The sequence below is a fragment of the Bufo bufo genome, chromosome 5 (assembly GCF_905171765.1).
Source record: "Bufo bufo chromosome 5, aBufBuf1.1, whole genome shotgun sequence".
Lineage (NCBI taxonomy): Eukaryota > Metazoa > Chordata > Amphibia > Anura > Bufonidae > Bufo > Bufo bufo.
In genome coordinates, this window is record NC_053393.1 from 273,385,311 (window position 1) to 273,405,065 (window position 19,755).

The 19,755-nt window shown below is 43.2% G+C and overlaps 1 protein-coding gene across 1 annotated transcript in view; it reads left to right on the plus strand.

Moving 5' to 3' along the window:
- Window positions 1-895: 895 nt before the first annotated feature.
- TEX10 (testis expressed 10) overlaps window positions 896-19,755 on the plus strand; it is a 196,880-nt gene continuing 178,020 nt past the window's right edge. Inside the window, exons 1-3 of the mRNA XM_040432491.1 lie at window positions 896-1,203; window positions 6,455-7,164; window positions 16,449-16,695. Of these exons, the coding sequence (XP_040288425.1) occupies window positions 1,024-1,203; window positions 6,455-7,164; window positions 16,449-16,695 (1,137 nt within the window). The 5' untranslated portion in view covers window positions 896-1,023. The remainder of the gene's footprint in view (window positions 1,204-6,454; window positions 7,165-16,448; window positions 16,696-19,755) is intronic.

Consider the following 19,755-nt stretch of genomic DNA (forward strand, 5'->3'; position numbering starts at 1 on the left):
CCTTCAGTATATGGTGGAGAAGGGTTTCCTGTTAGGCTACTTTCACACTCGCGTTTGGTGCGGCTCTGTCATGGATCTGCACAAACGCTTCTGTTCAGATAATACAACCGCATGCATCCGTTCAAAACAGATCCGTTTGCATTATCTTTAACATAGCCAAAACGGAATCTATTGTGCCAGATTGTGTCAGTGAAAACAGATCCGTCCCCATTGACTTACATTGTGTGTCAGGACGGATCCGTTTGCCTCCGCATCGTCAGGCGGACACCAAAACACGGCAAGCAGCGTTTTGGTGTCGCCTCCAGAGCAGAATGGACACGGATCGGAACCAAACTGATGCATTCTGAGCGGGTCATTTTCCATTCAGAATGTATTAAGGGAAAAACTGATCCGTTTTGGACCGCTGTTGAGAGCCCTGAACGGATCTCACAAATGGAAACCAAAACGCCAGTGTGAAAGTAGCCTTAGTTAGGGGGGTACCCCAATGAATGGAGTGCTCCATAGTGGAACCTTTAATCCAGCCCTGGTCACAGCACCCTGGTCTGGGACAAGCTAAAGTCTGTATTGATTTAGGCTGCTAGGACACAGTAGGGTGCCATGTTAGAACTACTTCTCTGCAGGCACGCCATTCTTTTCCTCAGCTTCCTTACTCGGTTATTGGAATTGAAAAAACTTTTCAGCTTTTGCACAACTACAACCTTAGGCAGCGATGGCATACTGGGAGTTGTAGTTGTGTAACAGCTGGACAGCCAGAGCTTGCATAGCACTGTACTCCAGAACGGAAACTAGCTATTACCGCACGTGGCAATATAACTTTTCTAAACGCGTCTTCTAGTGTGTCCCTATGCTCTTTCCGTAGACGACAGCAGGAAGTTGTATTTTGTGACCCGGAAATGGATAGCTTGAGACAGATGAGCGGGCGATGCTGCGTGGAGCTGTGGAATGGAGTAGTGGTCGGCACTTTGTATTGTTCGCGCTGACATCCATTCTGAACAGATTGTCTTAGCGGCATCTACTTCTGCCATGGCGAATAAAAGGAAACGCCAAGAGGATTTTCAGAAAGTGAAACTGAAGATCGGAAAGAAAAAACCGCGAGCGGACAATGTCACCGACACCAATTGTCGGGTTAAGTCCATTCACCTGAGCGAGCAGCTGAGAGAAGACTCCTCGCTCCCTAGCAGCAGACGGAAGCTCACAATAACGGTGTGTATACCGCGCTGTCTGCATGGTGCCTATTGTAACACATAGTGGGCCGGCTGCCGATTTCTGGGTGGTTGCTATGGACGATCGGGGTTTTAGGCAGGACACTTTATATGGATGGCCAGTGATTTATTTGGGTACATTTGTAGCACTATGACACCTTTGACTAAGGAAGCAGATCTGTCTTAGCAAGAAGAGACTATGACTTCTTCAGCCTCTGGGAGACATGTTGGTCTGAAAAGGAGTTGGAGACTCAAAATGTTTATTTGCTGAGTTGCTTGATTTCACATGTGTATGTATCCTATAACTGGGTGTCTGGTTTCAGGATCCACCTGCAGCAAAGAACTGGTAAGTACTTACCTGACAGACGCCACACTGCCGCTTCTGTCCTGTCCTCCATATTCTCTTTACTCAGTTGCACATTTTTAAGACATTTCTATATATATATATATATATATATATATATATATATATATATATATATATATAAAAAAAAAATTGGACTGCACTCCAGACGGTTTCTTCAGTAAAACAACAGGTAGTGTTTATTCACTCATGTGGTAGCAGCAAAAAAGCGACGTTTCGGCTCAACATGAGCCTTTTTCAAGCCTGAAAAAGGCTCATGTTGAGCCGAAACGTCGCTTTTTTGCTGCCACCACATGAGTGAATAAACACTACCTGTTGTTTTACTGAAGAAACCGTCTGGAGTGCAGTCCAATTTTTTTCCATCATCTACAAGTGGGTAAGATCCAGTTACCGTACTTGGACTTTGCACCCGTGTATGTGTGTGTGTGTATGTATGTATGTATATATATATATATATATATATATATATATATATATATATATATATATATATATTATAATATAATTTTATTTTTACACTTTTGAAAGTTTCTCCATGCAGCTTGAACTTTTTGATCTTCACATCACATCTGTTATAGACTACAATGCACTTGGTCCCCCGATGGGTGTAGTTTCCGAAATAAGGTTACTTATGGGTCGTTTCCACTTTACTGGTACCTTAGATCTACAAATGTAATGTAGCACCTTAACCACCTCAGCCCCCAGTGCTTAAACACCCTGAAAGACCAGGCCACTTTTTACACTTCTGACCTACACTACTTTCACCATTTATTGCTCGGTCATGCAACTTACCACCCAAATGAATTTTACCTCCTTTTCTTCTCACTAATAGAGCTTTCATTTGGTGGTATTTCATTGCTGCTGACATTTTTACTTTTTTTGTTATTAATCGAAATTTAACGATTTTTTTTGCAAAAAAATGACATTTTTCACTTTCAGTTGTAAAATTTTGCAAAAAAAATGACATCCATATATAAATTTTGCTCTAAATTTATTGTTCTACATGTCTTTGATAAAAAAAAAATGTTTGGGTAAAAGTTATAGCGTTTACAAACTATGGTACAAAAATGTGAATTTCCGCTTTTTGAAGCAGTTCTGACTTTCTGAGCACCTGTCATGTTTCCTGAGGTTCTACAATGCCCAGACAGTACAAACACCCCACAAATGACCCCATTTCGGAAAGTACACACCCTAAGGTATTCGCTGATGGGCATAGTGAGTTCATAGAACTTTTTATTTTTTGTCACAAGTTAGCGGAAAATGATGATTTTTTTTTTTTTTTTTTCTTACAAAGTCTCATATTCCACTAACTTGTGACAAAAAATAAAAACTTCCATGAACTCACTATGCCCATCACGAAATACCTTGGGGTCTCTTCTTTCCTAAATGGGGTCACTTGTGGGGTAGTTATACTGCCCTGGCATTCTAGGGGCCCAAATGTGTGGTAAGGAGTTTGAAATCAAATTCTGTAAAAACTGACTAGTGAAATCCGAAAGGTGCTCTTTGGAATGTGGGCCCCTTTGCCCACCTAGGCTGCAAAAAAGTGTCACACATCTGGTATCTCCGTATTCAGTAGAAGTTGGGGAATGTGTTTTGGGGTGTCATTTTACATATACCCATGCTGGGTGAGATAAATATCTTGGTCAAATGCCAACTTTGTATAAAAAAATGGGAAAAGTTGTCTTTTGCCAAGATATTTCTCTCACCCAGCATGGGTATATGTAAAAAGACACCCCAAAACACATTCCCCACCTTCTCCTGAGTACGGAGATACCAGATGTGTGACACTTTTTTGCAGCCTAGATGCGCAAAGGTGCCCAAATTCCTTTTAGGAGGGCATTTTTAGACATTTGGATACCAAAATACTTCTTCTCACGCTTTGGGGCCCCTAGAATGCCAGGGCAGTATAAATACCCCACATGTGACCCCATTTTGGAAAGAAGACACCCCAAGGTATTCAATGAGGGGCATGGCGAGTTCATAGAAATTTTTTTTTTTTGGCACAAGTTAGCGGAAATTGATATTTTTTATTTTTTTCTCACAAAGTCTCCCGTTCCGCTAACTTGGGACAAAAATTTCAATCTTTCATGGACTCAATATGCCCCTCACGGAATACCTGGGGGTGTCTTCTTTCCGAAATGGGGTCACATGTGGGGTATTTATACTGCCCTGGCATTCTAGGGGCCCTAAAGCGTGAGAAGAAGTCTGGAATATAAATGTCTAAAAAATTTTACGCATTTGGATTCCGTGAGGGGTATGGTGAGTTCATGTGAGATTTAATTTTTTGTCACAAGTTAGTGGAATATGAGACTTTGTAAGAAAAAAAAATAATAATTCCGCTAACTTGGGCCAAAAAAATGTCTGAATGGAGCCTTACAGGGGGGTGATCAATGACAGGGGGGTTGATCAATGACAGGGGGGTTGATCAATGACAGGGGGGTTGATCAATGACAGGGGGTGATCAATGACAGGGGGGGTGATCAATGACAGGGGGGGTGATCAATGACAGGGGTGGTGATCAATGACAGGGGGGTGATCAGGGAGTCTATATGGGGTGATAACCACAGTCATTGATCACGCCCGTGTAAGGCTTCATTCAGACGTCCGGATGCGTTTTGCGGATCCGATCCATCTATGAGTGGATCCGAAAAAATCATGCGGACGTCTGAATGGAGCTTTACAGGGGGGTGATCAATGACAGGGGGGTGATCAGGGAGTCTATATGGGGTGATAACCACAGTCATTGATCATGCCCCTGTAAGGCTTCATTCAGACGTCCGGATGCGTTTTGCGGATCCGATCCATCTATCAGTGGATCCGTAAAAATCATGCGGACGTCTGAATGGAGCTTTACAGGGGGGTAATCAATGACAGGGGGGTGATCAATGACAGGGGGGTGATCAGGGAGTCTATATGGGGTGATAACCACAGTCATTGATCATGCCCCTGTAAGGCTTCATTCAGACGTCCGGATGCGTTTTGCGGATCCGATCCATCTATCAGTGGATCCGTAAAAATCATGCGGACATCTGAATGGAGCTTTACAGGGGGTTGATCAATGACAGGGGGGTAATCAATGACAGGGGGGTGATCAGGGAGTCTATATGGGGTGATCAGGGGCTAATAAGGGGATAATAAGTGACGGGGGGGGGGGTGTAGTGTAGTGTAGTGGTGCTTGGTGGGACTTTACTGAGCTACCTGTGTCCTCTGGTGGTCGATCCAAACAAATGGGACCACCAGAGGACCAGGTAGCAGGTATATTAGACGCTGTTATCAAAACAGCGTCTAATATACCTGTTAGGGGTTAAAAAAAACACATCTCCAGCCTGCCAGCGAACGATCGCCGCTGGCAGGCTGGAGATCAACTCTCTTACCTTCCGTTCCTGTGAGCGCGCGCGCCTGTGTGCGCGCGTTCACAGGAAATCTCGCGTCTCGCGAGAGGACGCGCCGGCGCGTCCAGGAGGAATGAATCAACCACCTCCAGGACGCGTCTGTGCGTACAGCGGTCCGGAGGTGGTTAAAACCATTCTAGTGAAATCCGTGCTCTGAAATCCAAGTGGAGCTCATTCCCTTCTGAGCCCTGCCATGTGACCATACCGCAACTTCTGCCCACTTTGATATTTCTGTACTCAGTAAAACTTGCCTGTCAATTCAAGAAGTGTGCTGTAAGTCTTAGATGACACCAGCTGCTCACAACATATTGGCACTGAAATGCCATATCTATGGAAAGCCACTGCGTATCAGTTTCTGCACAATACCTGTGGCCAGAGGTCACAATAACGCCTGTATAAGTGCCATAGATGTCTGCTCAGGCTATTTTACTCTTTAAAAAATGTCTAAGGCGTACCAATAAGCCTTAGACTTTTCCCTGCCTTTCATCAGCGCAGTGCGCGCTGTGAACGACACAGGCAGCGCAGCAATGCTGCCTATAATAACCAATAGCCAAGCTTCATACAGTAAGAAGCTTTGCTATTGGTTAGTTTGGGTGGGTGCCGGAGCAATACAGGCCCCTGCAGCAGGGGGAGCTAGGAGGAGGGGCTGGCTCCCGAGTTCCTGGAGTTGCTGTATGAGGAGAGCAGGGGCAGCGCTGCGTCGGCGAACATGGCGTGGAGCTGAAGAAGAGTGCAGTGATCGACAACTGTAGTCGAGCCCGGACATCCATTCTGACCTGCACCACAAATACAGTGAATAGACTTTCATCCTAGCAACCATGCGTGAAAATTGCACCGCATCCGCACTTGCTTGCGGATGCTTGCAATTTTCACGCAGCCCCATTCACTTCTATAGGCCCTGCGTTGCGTGAAAAACGCACAATATAGAGCATGCTGCGATTTTCACGCAACTCACAAGTGATGCGTGAAAATCACCGCTCATGTGCACAGACCCATAGAAATGAATGGGTCCGGATTCAGTGCGGGTGCAATGCGTTCACCTCACGCATTGCACCCGCACGGAAAACTTGCCCGTGTGAAAGGGGCCTGACTCTTGGAAGAAAGGTCCTCCAGGCTAGATTGTGATTTAGGACTTATGTCCTGAAGATAACGAGGAGGGCGCTGTTAAACGTCCTTTCCATGCTTGGTCGGAGGAGAATCTTCTCATGGTCCGATTCTGTTGTGGAGGTTTTGTGAAAAGGAATGATCGGTAAGGCTAATTTACAAAATGGATCAGTATGGAATTCCTCACTTCCATAGAGCAGCATATAGGGTTTAGTTGACGGATGCTCTGTAAATGGGCAGCGTAAGCTAGTGACAGACTCTTTCACTGATGTAATCTGGGTTCTAGCGAGCAGCTGGTCCCACTGTGTGGGTGGGGAGGGATGTTAGATGGAATATGGAGACAGCTGAAAGTGTAATATCATCAGAATTAATAGGAATGTTTTTGTTTGCAGGATGTCCTGTCTCAGATGCACCATTACAATGCTGGGGTTAAACGTGATGCTCTGGTTGGTCTCCGAGAAATCCTCTCAACTCATCCTTCAGTTATTGACACACACATTTCTGTTATCATGAGTGAGGTGGCTGCAGTATTCACGGATAAAGATCCAATGGTCAGGTCTGCAGCAGTCTCTGTATTAGAGCATCTAGCACCCATGGTCTGCCAAGAAAGAATCGCTCCTTTCTTCCCTCTTGTAAGTGCCCATCTCTCCACAGCTATGACTCATATTATGATAGGTATCCAGGAAGATTCATTAAAGATCTTGGACATCCTTTTGGAAGCTTATCCAGATCTACTGATTGATCGTAGTAGTATGCTGGTGAACAATTTCCTGGAACTTATTTCTCATCAAAAGAACTCTAAAGAAATAAAAAGCACTGAGAAGCCATCTATGTGGACATTGTCTGTCAATCCTAATCGGAAGATTACTTCCCAGAAGTGGAGGATAAATGTCCTGAGCAGATTAAAAAAGTTCTTACAAGCATTAGTGAAGCGAGCTGCAAAAAGTTTCCCCAGTAAAGGACTTCAGAACAACACAGAAAAAATTGTCTCTTCAAACAAAAATCTTGATGTGTCTTGGACAGAACTTGCGATTGGCAAACACATCAACCTTTATGATTCCCGAGAAGCACGTCCAACTGTGAACTTGTCATTTTGTTTAAGGTAATTCATGTGCTGACTCTTTCCTCTCCCGTTTTATTCAAGTTGGTCCAAATAATTTAAAGTGTGTTTTACAGACATTACATGGCTTAAAATGTTCTTCCGTTGACACCCTTAGAGCATGTGACATATATTTCTAGTCACTTGCGGTCCAATTGCTTGTAACCCCACTGATCGGCTAAAGTGAGGGTCCCCCCAATGCTGCTCTGACACTAGACAATTAGTACAGTAGTCTGTGTGGAACTGTGTTGAGGATGATGGCAGAATGTATGTATAGATGATTACTTGGTGCTGGACAAATCCCGATAGCTTGGTTTTCTGTTTAATTAGTTTTAATATCCTTGGAGATTGTTATTGGCAACTTATGCAAAAAATTCAGCTTTTTAGACTGCTCAAAACATCTTCAGCGATTTATCCTGCCCCCTCCTAATTACCAAATACACTGTGAAGATGTGTGTGTAGAAACAATGTATTCACAAAACTCTTCACATCCTTTCATGTTGTTCACATTTTATGTTGCAGCCCTGTGCTAAAATTAAAAAAATCGTTTTTTTTACCCCATCATTCTCCAATCAATAACCAAATATGACCAAGTGAAAATAGGATATTAGATGTCTAATAATTTAATGGAAACCTTTTAGTTTTTCACTTTTCAATAACATAAGTATTCACATTCTTAGATATCATACTTGGAATTTCAGCATTATTAGGGATTTTTGTGGCGCTTTTGCCCCAATAGTATGTTCGAGAAAGTGGCGGTTTAATTATTTTTTTTAAATTTTTTTTTTTTCTTCTTCCAGGTCTTGGTTTTTTTTTCTGTTGGAAAGTATGTACTACCTCTGTCACTTTTTCTCTTTGGAACACTATGATGAAAATACATTAGTACAAAAAATTGTTGTGCCTCTGATGCCTCAGTTGTAATGCAGCTATCTACCAGTTAATGTTCAACTTTTTAAACAGGACTTGAGACCTAGCTTAGGATCATAGCCAAGCCAGTACCTCATCTGCAAACAGCTGTTTTTGGACGATTGCCCCTCCTCAGTGCAGAGCTTGAAGGCTTGACTATACTACTAAGTTATGTCTGAAGTAGGGCTGCACGATATGGGAATTTTGTGCGATTGCGATTAGGGCCCTAAAAATTGCGATAACGATATGCGATTTTTTAAGGGAATTGTGCTAGAGGTCTATTTGCTTGGATTTTCCCGTATGAACCGCTGACGCGGCTGGGTATGACATTGTTGTGTGGGGGATCCGTGGGATGACGCTGTTGTGTGGGGGATCTGTGGGATGACGCTGTTGTGTGGGGGATCTGTGGGATGACGCTGTTGTGTGGGGGATCCGTGGGATGACGCTGTTGTGTGGGGGATCCGTGGGATGACGCTGTTGTGTGGGGGATCCGTGGGATGACGCTGTTGTGTGGGGGATCCGTGGGATGACGCTGTTGTGTGGGGGATCCGTGGGATGACGCTGTTGTGTGGGGGATCCGTGGGATGACGCTGTTGTGTGGGGGATCCGTGGGATGACTCCCCTATTGATAAAATGGCCAGCCTCTGTACTTTCACTATGAATGCACTGCAGCGAGCGAGCCGGCCGGCGCGTGACTGACGTCACTTAGTCACGCTCCTGCTTCCTGAATTAAGTAACGTCAGTCACGCGCCGGCCGGCTCGCTCGCTGCAGTGCATTCATCGTGAAAGGAAGTACAGAGGCTGGCCATTTTATCAATAGGAGAGAGGACATTTTATCAATAGGGGCCGCTTCATATATAATCGCGGCATTTTCGGGTCGGCCGAATCGCCATATCGCATTTGGCGATTATCGAGATTAGATTATTTTTGCGATATATCGTGCAGCCCTAGTCTGAAGGCCTGTTTAAAAGGTTATACATTAACTTATGATAGCTAGATTTACAACTAGTGGCACCAGAAGCACAGATTTTTTCTTTTTGCCTTTTTTTTTTTTTTTTTTTGGTGCAGAGGAGCATTGCATGGCCTATAAGACTCCTTAAACCTACTAGGCACTCTCTACAAGGAGATTGTCTGTCTTTCTAAGTCTCCATTAAAAACACAACCCACACTGGCCCAAATCAATAGAGTGAATAAAAAAAATAACACTCAGAGCATGCTACAATTTAACAAAAAAAAAAAAGGCCTCATGCACACGACCATTGTTGTGTTCCGTTTTGCAAAATGGGGTTCCGTTGTTCAGTGATTCGTTTTTGTTTCTGTGTGTCTTCCTTTATTTTTGGAGGATCACCAGACATGAAGGAAAGTAAAAAAAAAAAATCTAAGTCAAGTTTGCCATGCAAATGATATGAAAAAAACGGACACGGTCATCCGCGTCTGCGCGTCCATCTTGTGTGCCTCCGCATTTTTTCACGGTCCCATTGACTTGAATGGGTCCGAGCTGTTTTCCGTGAAAAAAATAGGACAGGTTATATTTTTTTGACTGACTGGAATCACGGACGCGGATGGCAAACGGTGCATTAGCTGAGTTTTCAACTGACCCATTGAAAGTCAATGGGTCCGCAGAAAATCACGAAAAACGGAACAACTGACACGGAATAAAACAACGGTAGTGTGCATGAGGCCTAAAGGGGAGATTGCTTCTTCAAAACTCATAAATTTAAAATTATGTCACTGAAAACTATAGATCGTTCTTTAAGAAAATGAGCCCTTAAACGGCTCCATAGACATAAAAAATGCTATGGGGGTGAAAAGAAAATAATTGTAATACTTAATTTAATACAAGAACTTTATATATAAAAGACTATATAAATATGGCATCTTCATTCTCTGGGTAACAACGATTACAATGATAGCAGGTCAGTTTTACCACATAGGGAATCCTTAAAAGCAAAACCCATAAAACTTTATTATGTAAGCTGTCCCCTTTTTCATGTGTGATCGAAACCTGTTCTACTGTTCAGAAGCCAAGCTCCTGTCATCAGTGGAATAAAGGCCCTGTTAGACAGAACTATTTTCGGGCCAGTAATAGGAACGCTCGTTCCTGGTAATTGTGCTGGTGTAAGGGAAGTATTTCTCCTGGCTATATGGCTATTTGCTTCTCCATAGGAACTCATTCTGTTACAACTGGCATTTGCTTCATTTTTGGCTGCATTTTATTGAAAAAAACACCAGAATACTACAAAACAAATAATATGAACACACCATTAAAGGGAACCAGTCATGTGGATATTTGATTATAATCTAACTAATTATATACAATCATTAACTACTAAAAAGTGCCTTAGATGTATTCACTTACTGGTGTGACAGATGGTTACCTCATAATATACACACAAAGATGCCGCATGCTAATGAGCTGATTGGAGTCCAGCGTTTATTTAATTCAGAGCTATAGCCACTCCCCCGCCCACCTGCTGCTGGTTCATATGGAAACAAACTGTCATTCAGCAGCAGGTGGGCGGGGAGAGTCAGGAGCTCATGAATATTCAGGACTCATCATTATGAGCTGGAGCTTTTCAATACAAGATGTTGGCAGATTGACTGGGTCAATTAAAGAAAGTGACCCAGCATTGTGCTAAGAGAATCAATCACTTATTTATGTTGCCCTTAGTTAGAACACCATAAAACTGGTGACAGGTTCCCTTTAAAGGGGTTTTCTCACTTCAGCAGATAGCATTTATTATGTAGAGCAAGTTATATAAGGCACCTAATAATATATTATTAGCCAGAGGGAAAACAAACCAGGCTGGTGTAGTGAGCTTCATTTATAGTTAGATAAGCAGATATATAACGCGAGTTTGACCGCGACGTGTGGTTGTGTAAGTGTGTGACTTTAGATTTAGGGACTTCAGTGGGGGACTGCAATTAGCCAGTTTCTTATTACTACATTGTATTGTACTTTTTGCTTTTGTGGTGTAATCCCCATTTAGTATGTGTTGCACAATTGACAACGCAGTCCAGTGCACATCTTGCATGATGTATGCAGTCCTGGAACAGCCGTTCGAGGGTGTATATCTTTGTTCAAGATGTGAGCAAATTACCCGTTTGGAATCGCTAATCGAGTCTCTAAACGGGCAAGTTGCAACACTGAGGGGCATTGACAATTTGCAAAAGAGTTTGCTTCTCACCGAGCAAGCACTCTTTGGAGTAGATGAGGGGGAGGGTGACAGAGAGGAGGCTGAGGAAAGTGAGGTAGCTAGCTGGGTAACAGTTAGAAAGCTGGGTAGAGGGAAGAGTGCCAGGGAGGCTAGCCCTGATCTGACACACCCCAACAAGTTTGCACGGTTGGCAGATGAGGGGGATGTCAGTCCAGGGACAGCACTGCTGCAGCCGGACACTTCCTCTGCCAGTCAGGGGAATGTAAGCTCCGGTAAGCAGGGGACCAGGAGAGCAGGGCAGGCCAGACAGGTGCTGGTAGTGGGAGACTCAATTATTAGGGGAACAGATAGGGAAATCTGTCACAAAGACCGTGATCGCCGAACAGTGTGCTGTCTTCCTGGCGCTAGAGTTCGACACATCGCGGATCGGGTTGACAGATTACTGGGAGGGGCTGGAGAAGATCCAGCGGTCATGGTCCATATCGGAACCAATGACAAAGTTTAGGGGTAGGTGGAGAGTCCTTAAAAAGGATTTCAGGGATTTAGGTCAAAAGCTTAGGGCAAGGACCTCAAAGGTAGTATTTTCCGAAATGCTGCCTGTACCATGGCCCACACAAGAAAGGCAGTGGGAGATTAGGGAAATTAACAAGTGGCTCAAGAACTGGTGTAGGAAGGAGAGGTTTGGGTTCCTGGAGAACTGGGGCGACTTATCTATCGGCTACAGGCTCTATTGTAGGGACAGGCTGCACCTCAATGGGGAAGGGGCAGCTGTGCTGGGGAGAAAGATGGCTAGAAGGTTGGAGGAGTGTTTAAACTAGGGACTGGGGGGGAGGGAAATTACATTATAAGGAGGGGAAGATAGGGCAGATAAAGACCGGGGGCAAGGTAGTGGGACTGGGGGAGGAATGTAAGGAGGGACTAGAACAGTTCAGAAGGAAAGGTGTAGGGTAAAAAATATACATAAACCTCTCAAATGTATGTATACTAATGCCAGAAGCCTGACTAATAAAACTGGGGAGCTGGAATTAGTGATGTGTGAGGAGGACTATGACATAGTGGGAATAACTGAGACATGGCTGGATGATAGCTATGACTGGGCAGTTAATGTACAAGGTTACAGTCTGTTTAGAAAGGATCATCAAAACCGGAGAGGGGGAGGGGTTTGCCTTTATGTAAAGTCTTGTCTAAAGCCCACACTCCGTGAAGATATAAGTGAGGGACATGAACATGTGGAGTCACTGTGGGTAGAGATACATGGAGCTAAAAACAATAAAAAATTACTAATGGGAGTTTACTATAAACCACCTAATATACCAGAGTCCACAGAAAATCTACTACTAAACGAGATAGACAAGGCGGCAAATCATAATGAGGTGGGTATTATGGGGGACTTCAACTACCCAGATATAGACTGGGAAACTGAAACTTGTATATCTCATAAGGGAAACATGTTCTTGGCAATAACCAAAGACAATTACCTCTCCCAACTGGTTCAGGACCCGACTAGAGGGACGGCCATACTGGACTTAGTATTAACCAATAGGCCTGACAGAACAACAGACGTGCAGGTTGGTGGACACCTGGGAAATAGTGACCATAAAGTAATAACCTTCCAATTATCATTCAAAAGAGCTTTTCTACAGGGAGGAACAAAAATACCAAACTTCAAAAAAGCTAAATTTATCCAACTAAGAGGCCATAGGCCTAACTAACTGGGACAAAGTCCTCAAAAATAAAAATGCAGCCACAAAATGGGATATCTTTAAAAGCATCCTAAAATCTCATTGTGAGAGGTACATACCGTATGGGGATAAAAGGTTAAGGAATAAATAGAACTGTAAAGAAAGCAATAAATGACAAAAAGAAAGCATATAAATCACTAAAACAGGAGGGTAGCACGGAAGCACTGATAAAACTATAAGGGGAAAAATAGAACATGTAAAAAACAAATAAAAGCGGCCAAACTAGAGACCCAGAGATTAATTGCCAAAGAGAGTAAAACTAACCCTAAATTGTTCTTCAATTATATAAATGTTAAAAAGTATAAATCTGAAGGTGTCGGCCCTTTAAAGAGTAATGAGGGGGGGAGTGGCAGAGAGCGGCGAGGAGAAAGCAAAGCTGTTAAATATTTTTCTCTCCAATGTATTCACTGAGGAAAATAAACTGTCAGATGACATGCAGAATGTAAAAATAAATTCCCCATTAAAAGTGTCCTGTCTGACCCAGGAAGAAGTACATCAGCGACTTAAAAAGATTAAAATAGACAAATCGCCAGGACCGGATGGCATACACCCCCCGTATCCTAAGGGAATTAAGTAATGTCATAGTCAGACCCTTATTTCTGATATTTGCGGACTCTATACTGACAGGGAATGTCCCACAGGATTGGCGCATGGCAAATGTGGTGCCAATATTCAAAAAGGGTCCAAAAACAGAGCCTGGAAACTATAGGCCGGTAAGTTTAACATCTGTTGTGGGTAAACTGTTTGAAGGTTTTGTAAGAGTTGCTATCTTAGAGCATCTCAACGGAAATAAGCAAATAACGCCATATCAGCATGGCTTCATGAGGGATCGGTCATGTCAAACAAATTTAATAAATTTCTATGAGGAGGTAAGTTCTAGACTTGACAGCGGCGAATCAATGGATGTCGTATATCTGGACTTCTCCAAAGCATTTGATACTGTACCACATAAAAGGTTAGTATATAAAATGAGAATGCTCGGACTGGGAGAAAACGTCTGTAAGTGGGTAAGTAACTGGCTCAATGATAGAAAACAGAGGGTGGTTATTAACGGTACACACTCAGATTGGGTCACTGTCACTAGTGGGGTACCTCAGGGGTCAGTATTGGGCCCTATTCTCCAATATATTTATTAATGATCTTGTAGAAGGCTTGCATAGTGAAGTATCAATTTTCGCAGATGACACTAAACTGTGTAAAGTAATTAACACTGAAGAGGACAGTATACTACTACAGATGGATCTGGATAGACTGGAGGCTTGGTCAGATAAGTGGCAAATGAGGTTTAACACTGACAAATGTAAGGTTATGCACATGGGAAGGAATAATGCAAGTCACCCGTACATACTAAATGGTAAAACACTGGGTAACACTGACATGGAAAGGGATCTAGGAATTTAATAAACAGCAAACTAAGCTGCCAAACCAGTGTCAGGCAGCTGCTGCCAATGCCAATAAGATAATGGGTTGCATCAAAAGGGGCATAGATGCCCGTGATAAGAACATAGTCCTACCACTTTACAAATCGCTAGTCAGACCACACATGGAGTACTGTGTACAGTTCTGGGCTCCTGTGAACAAGGCAGACATAGCAGAGCTGGAGAGGGTTCAGAGGAGGGCAACTAAAGTAATAACTGGAATGGGGCAACTACAGTACCCTGAAAGATTATCAAAATTAGGGTTATTCACTTTAGAAAAAAAGACTGAGGGGAGATCTAATTACTATGTATAAATATATCAGGGGTCAGTGCAAAGATCTATTCCATCATCTATTTATCCCTAGGACTGTGACGAGGGGACATCCTCTGCGTCTGGAGGAAAGAAGGTTTGTACACAAACATAGAAAAGGATTCTTTACGGTAAGAGCAGTGAGACTATGGAACTCTCTGCCTGAGGAGGTGGTGATGGTGAGTACAATAAAGGAATTCAAGAGGGGCCTGGATGTATTTCTGGAGTGTAATAATATTACAGGCTATAGCTACTAGAGAGGGGTCGTTGATCCAGGGAGTTATTCTGATTGCCTGATTGGAGTCAGGAAGGAATTTTTTTTATTCCCCTAAAGTTGGGAAAATTTGCTTCTACCTCCAGTTTTTTTTTGCCTTCCTCTGGATCAACTTGCAGGATGACAGGCCGAACTGGATGGACAAATGTCTTTTTTCGGCCTTACGTACTATGTTACTGTGTTACTATATTGCTTTTTTGCTGGCTGGATTAACTTTTTCCAACACATTATGCACTTCTCGTTTCCATGATTATGACCACCCTGCAATCCATCAGCAGTGCTTGCACACTATAGGAAAAAGCACCATCCTATGTGCGATCCCATGGTCCCGGCCATTAAAGAGGCCAGCGCTTTTTCCTATAGTGTGCAAGCACGAACACCACTAATGGATTGCAGGGTGGTCATAACCATAGAAATGAGCAGCGTATAATGTGATGAAAAAAATGAATTAAGTCAGCAAAGGAAGCAATATGGATAATAACAATACATTAGTAAGTGGCTTGTATCAACTTCCTCTACATGATAAATGTTATGAGGCAACCCCTTTAAGTACCAAATAATACCCTGTGGTAAGCCATGCCTCCAAAGCCATACACCCATTTTACTTGTGTACAGTGGCATGCAAAAGTTTGGGCACCTCTGGTAAAATTTATTGTTACTGTGGACAGTGAAGCAAGTTGAAGATAAAATTGAGTTGAAGCTGTGTGACGAGAACGCATCATTCTTACAAGCGCTGGGTTCTCTTATGTTTGACTGCGTGCCGTCGACAATGCAGCGGCAAGCGGTGTAATTACAGCTGCTCTGTCCCATTCACTTTAGTGGCATTTAAAGAGAGTTGAGCTTCTAGGAGTAACAGCAATGCCCCTGTTGCTCCTAGAGCCTAGAGGCTCATTTGTATGTATTTAAAAGATCTTTTCTCAGCAATGCAGGCACAGATGCCTTTAGCACATGCAACAGGTCAGCCAGTTCATAGGTACGAATCTGCTGATTTTGTCCTTTGGTGAATTTCCTGGTGTCACTCACTTTAAAACCGGTTTTCTAACAATTAGACCTCATGCACACAATTGTGTCCGTATTGCGATCCGCAAAATACCTTCCATGGCAATCCTCATTTTTCTTACTCATTACTAGAAATTGCTATGCTTGTCTATGATATGGACAAAAATAGGGCATGTTTTATAACCTGTGGAACGGACACACGGATTCAAACAGCACACCAATGTTTATTTTATTTAATTTTTTTTTTCCCTCCCGGACCCATAGAAATTAATGGTTCAGTATGCAATCTGCAATAAATGCAGATTGTACACGGATACAACATACTGTCGTGTGCATGAGGCCTGAATTCCACTTATGATCTAGGGTAACTTTCTTGTTCTATGGGACTGAGAACATTCCGATTTATTTTACATTTACACTACGTTTCTTGACTCCCCTTATGTTAAGTAATGTTTTTCTTCTTTCCCTGTATTATGAAAGGATGACAGCAGACGCATCTAGCAACACAGATGGATGTTTCTCCTCTTCATACAATTTGAAAGAGTTTATTCAAGCAGTTGTTCCAATTTTGATTGAATGTTGGGTTGAGGAGGCACCTGAAAAGACCATGGGAGATGTTTCTGAAAAATTTCTAGAGCCTGTAGCACATCATCTTCTACAGCAGGTGCTGAGCATAATTGCTCTTCTTTGGAAGCTGAGTGAACACCAGGATGAACCTCAAAAAATGGTAATTTTTTAAAAACTTATTTACACACTTTTAATGGCTTTGTATTACATACCAAAGGGGTTTTCCAAAGCTGTTTTTATGTTGGAGAGGAAGAAAGAAAAAAAAGCCATACTCTCCTGCTCCGATCCCTGCTGCTTTTCCCTTCACTGGCATTTTTTGCTGATTGAAAAGTGGAAAGCAGCAGGGGATTGATGGAGGTGAATAATGCTGCTTTTCTGCTTTTATTAACATTTTCTTCATTTTCTGACCCTTTTTTTTGTGTCTCAGCTCTTCCTATCACAGCGCAAGCGGCAGTTGAAGGATGAAACTGAGAATGTGCGTCTTTCTCAGTGAGCAGGTCAAAGACATAAGAAAAAACAAACAGCAGGTGGCGCTATACTGATTAATTTTATTGAATAGCTCAGTGGCTATGCTAAATTTTTAATTACATGCAATAACAAAAGTATTCAGATCCAGGTGCTGGTTTGAAAACTGTAATATATTTTTTGTGGGACACCCCCTTTAAGGTGGCCATACACATTCAGTAGCTTTTGGCTGACAGCTCTGTTTTCTGCCTCCCTCACAACTTCCTCATGCACACTCGCATGAATGTGTATTTAATGAGGAGAGAAAAAACAGCCACTGGCCTCTTTCAGACGAGCGAGTTGCATACAGCTCCTGTCCTGAATTTCCAGCACTGCCAGGGTCGCATAGCATTATATTGATTTATGATGCTATGTAACCCTTAGGGCTCTTTCACACGAGCGGATCCTGTGTGTGGAATCCACTGCGTGAAAGAGAGCCAAACCCAGTTTCGGACAGCAGAGACATGGAGCATTAACATGATTGATAATGCTCTGTGCCTCTCTGTGACCTTTTTACTACAAAATCACAGTGGCAACTTTCTCACTGTCTTTTTGTAGTAAAGAGATCACAGAGAGGCAAAGAGCATTATTAATTATGTTAATGCTCCGTGTCTCTGCTGTCCGGAACAGGGTTTGGTTCTTTCACGCAGCGGATTACCCGCATGGCATCCGCTCGTGTCAAAGAGCCCTGACAGTTTTGGAATGTATTGGATAACAATGACATAATGCTGTCACTGTTATCCAATACATTCTAGACCTAAGGGTTACATAGCATCATAAATCAATATAATGCTATGCGACCCCAGCAGTGCTAGATGGGAGCAGTCTTATACTCGCGCAGCTAGTCTGCAGTATGCAACTCACTTGTCTGAGAGTTTTCCCTAACGCCTCCACACCTGCACTGATAGGAGCTTTATCCCGCCTCCCAGGGACAGGAAACAGCGGAAGCCAAAATAAAGACACCTCGCAGGGCTCCAGATGGCGACCAAAATGGTCGACAATGCGACTTAGAATTTACAAATGGCGACAAGACTTTTTAGTCTTGTCGCCATTTGCGACTAGACCCGCCGCCGCAGCTCTGCAGTTGAATACAGCGGCGGGGCACAGGAGATGATAGTTCTCTGCACTGCCGCCGATGTTCTTCTCAGCAGCGCAGTGGAGAAGGAGTCTCTACTTCCCTCCTGTGCTGCTGCCGTCGCCATTAAGGAGAGAGAGGAGGGGAGGGGCTGTGGCCCCTGCGCCAACAATGAAGATAACTGACCTGTTAATACAAATACAGGAGGTGGGTGCCGAAATCAAATAGTCGACACCCGACCTCTATGACAGGGAGCTGTGATCCGCTGCAGTTAACCCCTCAGGTCCTGAGGCAGTATAATAAACATTGGTGGCGTAGTGCCAATGAAGGTTAAAAAATAAAATTTACCTTACCTCCTCCAATTGATTGCGTAGCTGCCGGTCTCCTGTTCTTTCTTCAGGACCTGTCAAAGGACCTGTGGTGATGTCACTGACCTAATCACATGGTCCATTACCATGGTGATGGATCATGTGATGGACCATGTGATGAGCGCAGTGACGTCACCACAGGTCCTTTTCCTGACAGATGAAGACAGAAGAGAAGCCGGGCTGCGCGAACAAGTGGATTAAGGTAACATAGTACATAAGGCCGAAAAAAGACATTTGTCCATCCAGTTCGGCCTGTTATCCTGCAAGTTGATCGAGAGGAAGGCAAAAAAAAAAAAACTGTGAGGTAGAAGCCAATTTTCCCCACTTTAGGGGAATAAAAAATTCCTTCCCAACTCCAATCAGGCAATCAGAATAACTCCCTGGATCAACGACCCCTCTCTAGTAGCTATAGCCTGTAATATTATTACGCTCCAGAAATACATCCAGGCCCCTCTTGAATTGCTTTATTGTACTCACCATCACCAGCTCCTCAGGCAGAGAGTTCCATAGTCTCACTGCTCTTACCGTAAAGAATCCTTTTCTATGTTTGTGTACAAACCTTCTTTCCTCCAGACGCAGAGGATGTCCCCTTGTCACAGTCCTGGGGATAAATAGATGATGGGATAGATCTCTGTACTGACCCCTGATATATTTATACATATTAATTAGATCTCCCCTCAGTCGTCTTTTTTCTAAAGTGAATAACCCTAATTTTGATAATCCTTCAGGGTACTGTAGTTGCCCCATTCCAGTTATTACTTTAGTTGCCCTCCTCTGGACCCTCTCCAGCTCTGCTACGTCTGCCTTGTTTACAGGAGCCCAGAACTGTACACAGTACTCAATGTGTGGTCTGACTAGCGATTTGTAAAGTGGTAGGACTATCTTCTTACCACGGGCATCTATGCCCCTTCTGATGCAACCCATTATCTTATTGGCCTTGGCAGCAGCTGCCTGACACTGGGTTTGCAGCTTAGTTTGCTGTTTATTAAATTCCTAGGTCCTTTTCCATGTCAGTGTTACCCAGTGTTTTACCATTTAGTATGTACGGGTGACTTGCATTATTCCTTCCCATGTGCATAACCTGACACTTGTCAGTGTTAAACCTCATCTGCCACTTATCTGCCCAAGCCTCCAGTCTATCCAGATCCATCTGTAGTAGTATACTGTCCTCTTCAGTGTAAATTACTTTACACAGTTTAGTGTCATCTGCGAAAATTGATACTTTACTATGCAAGCCTTCTACAAGATCATTAATAAATATATTGAAGAGAAT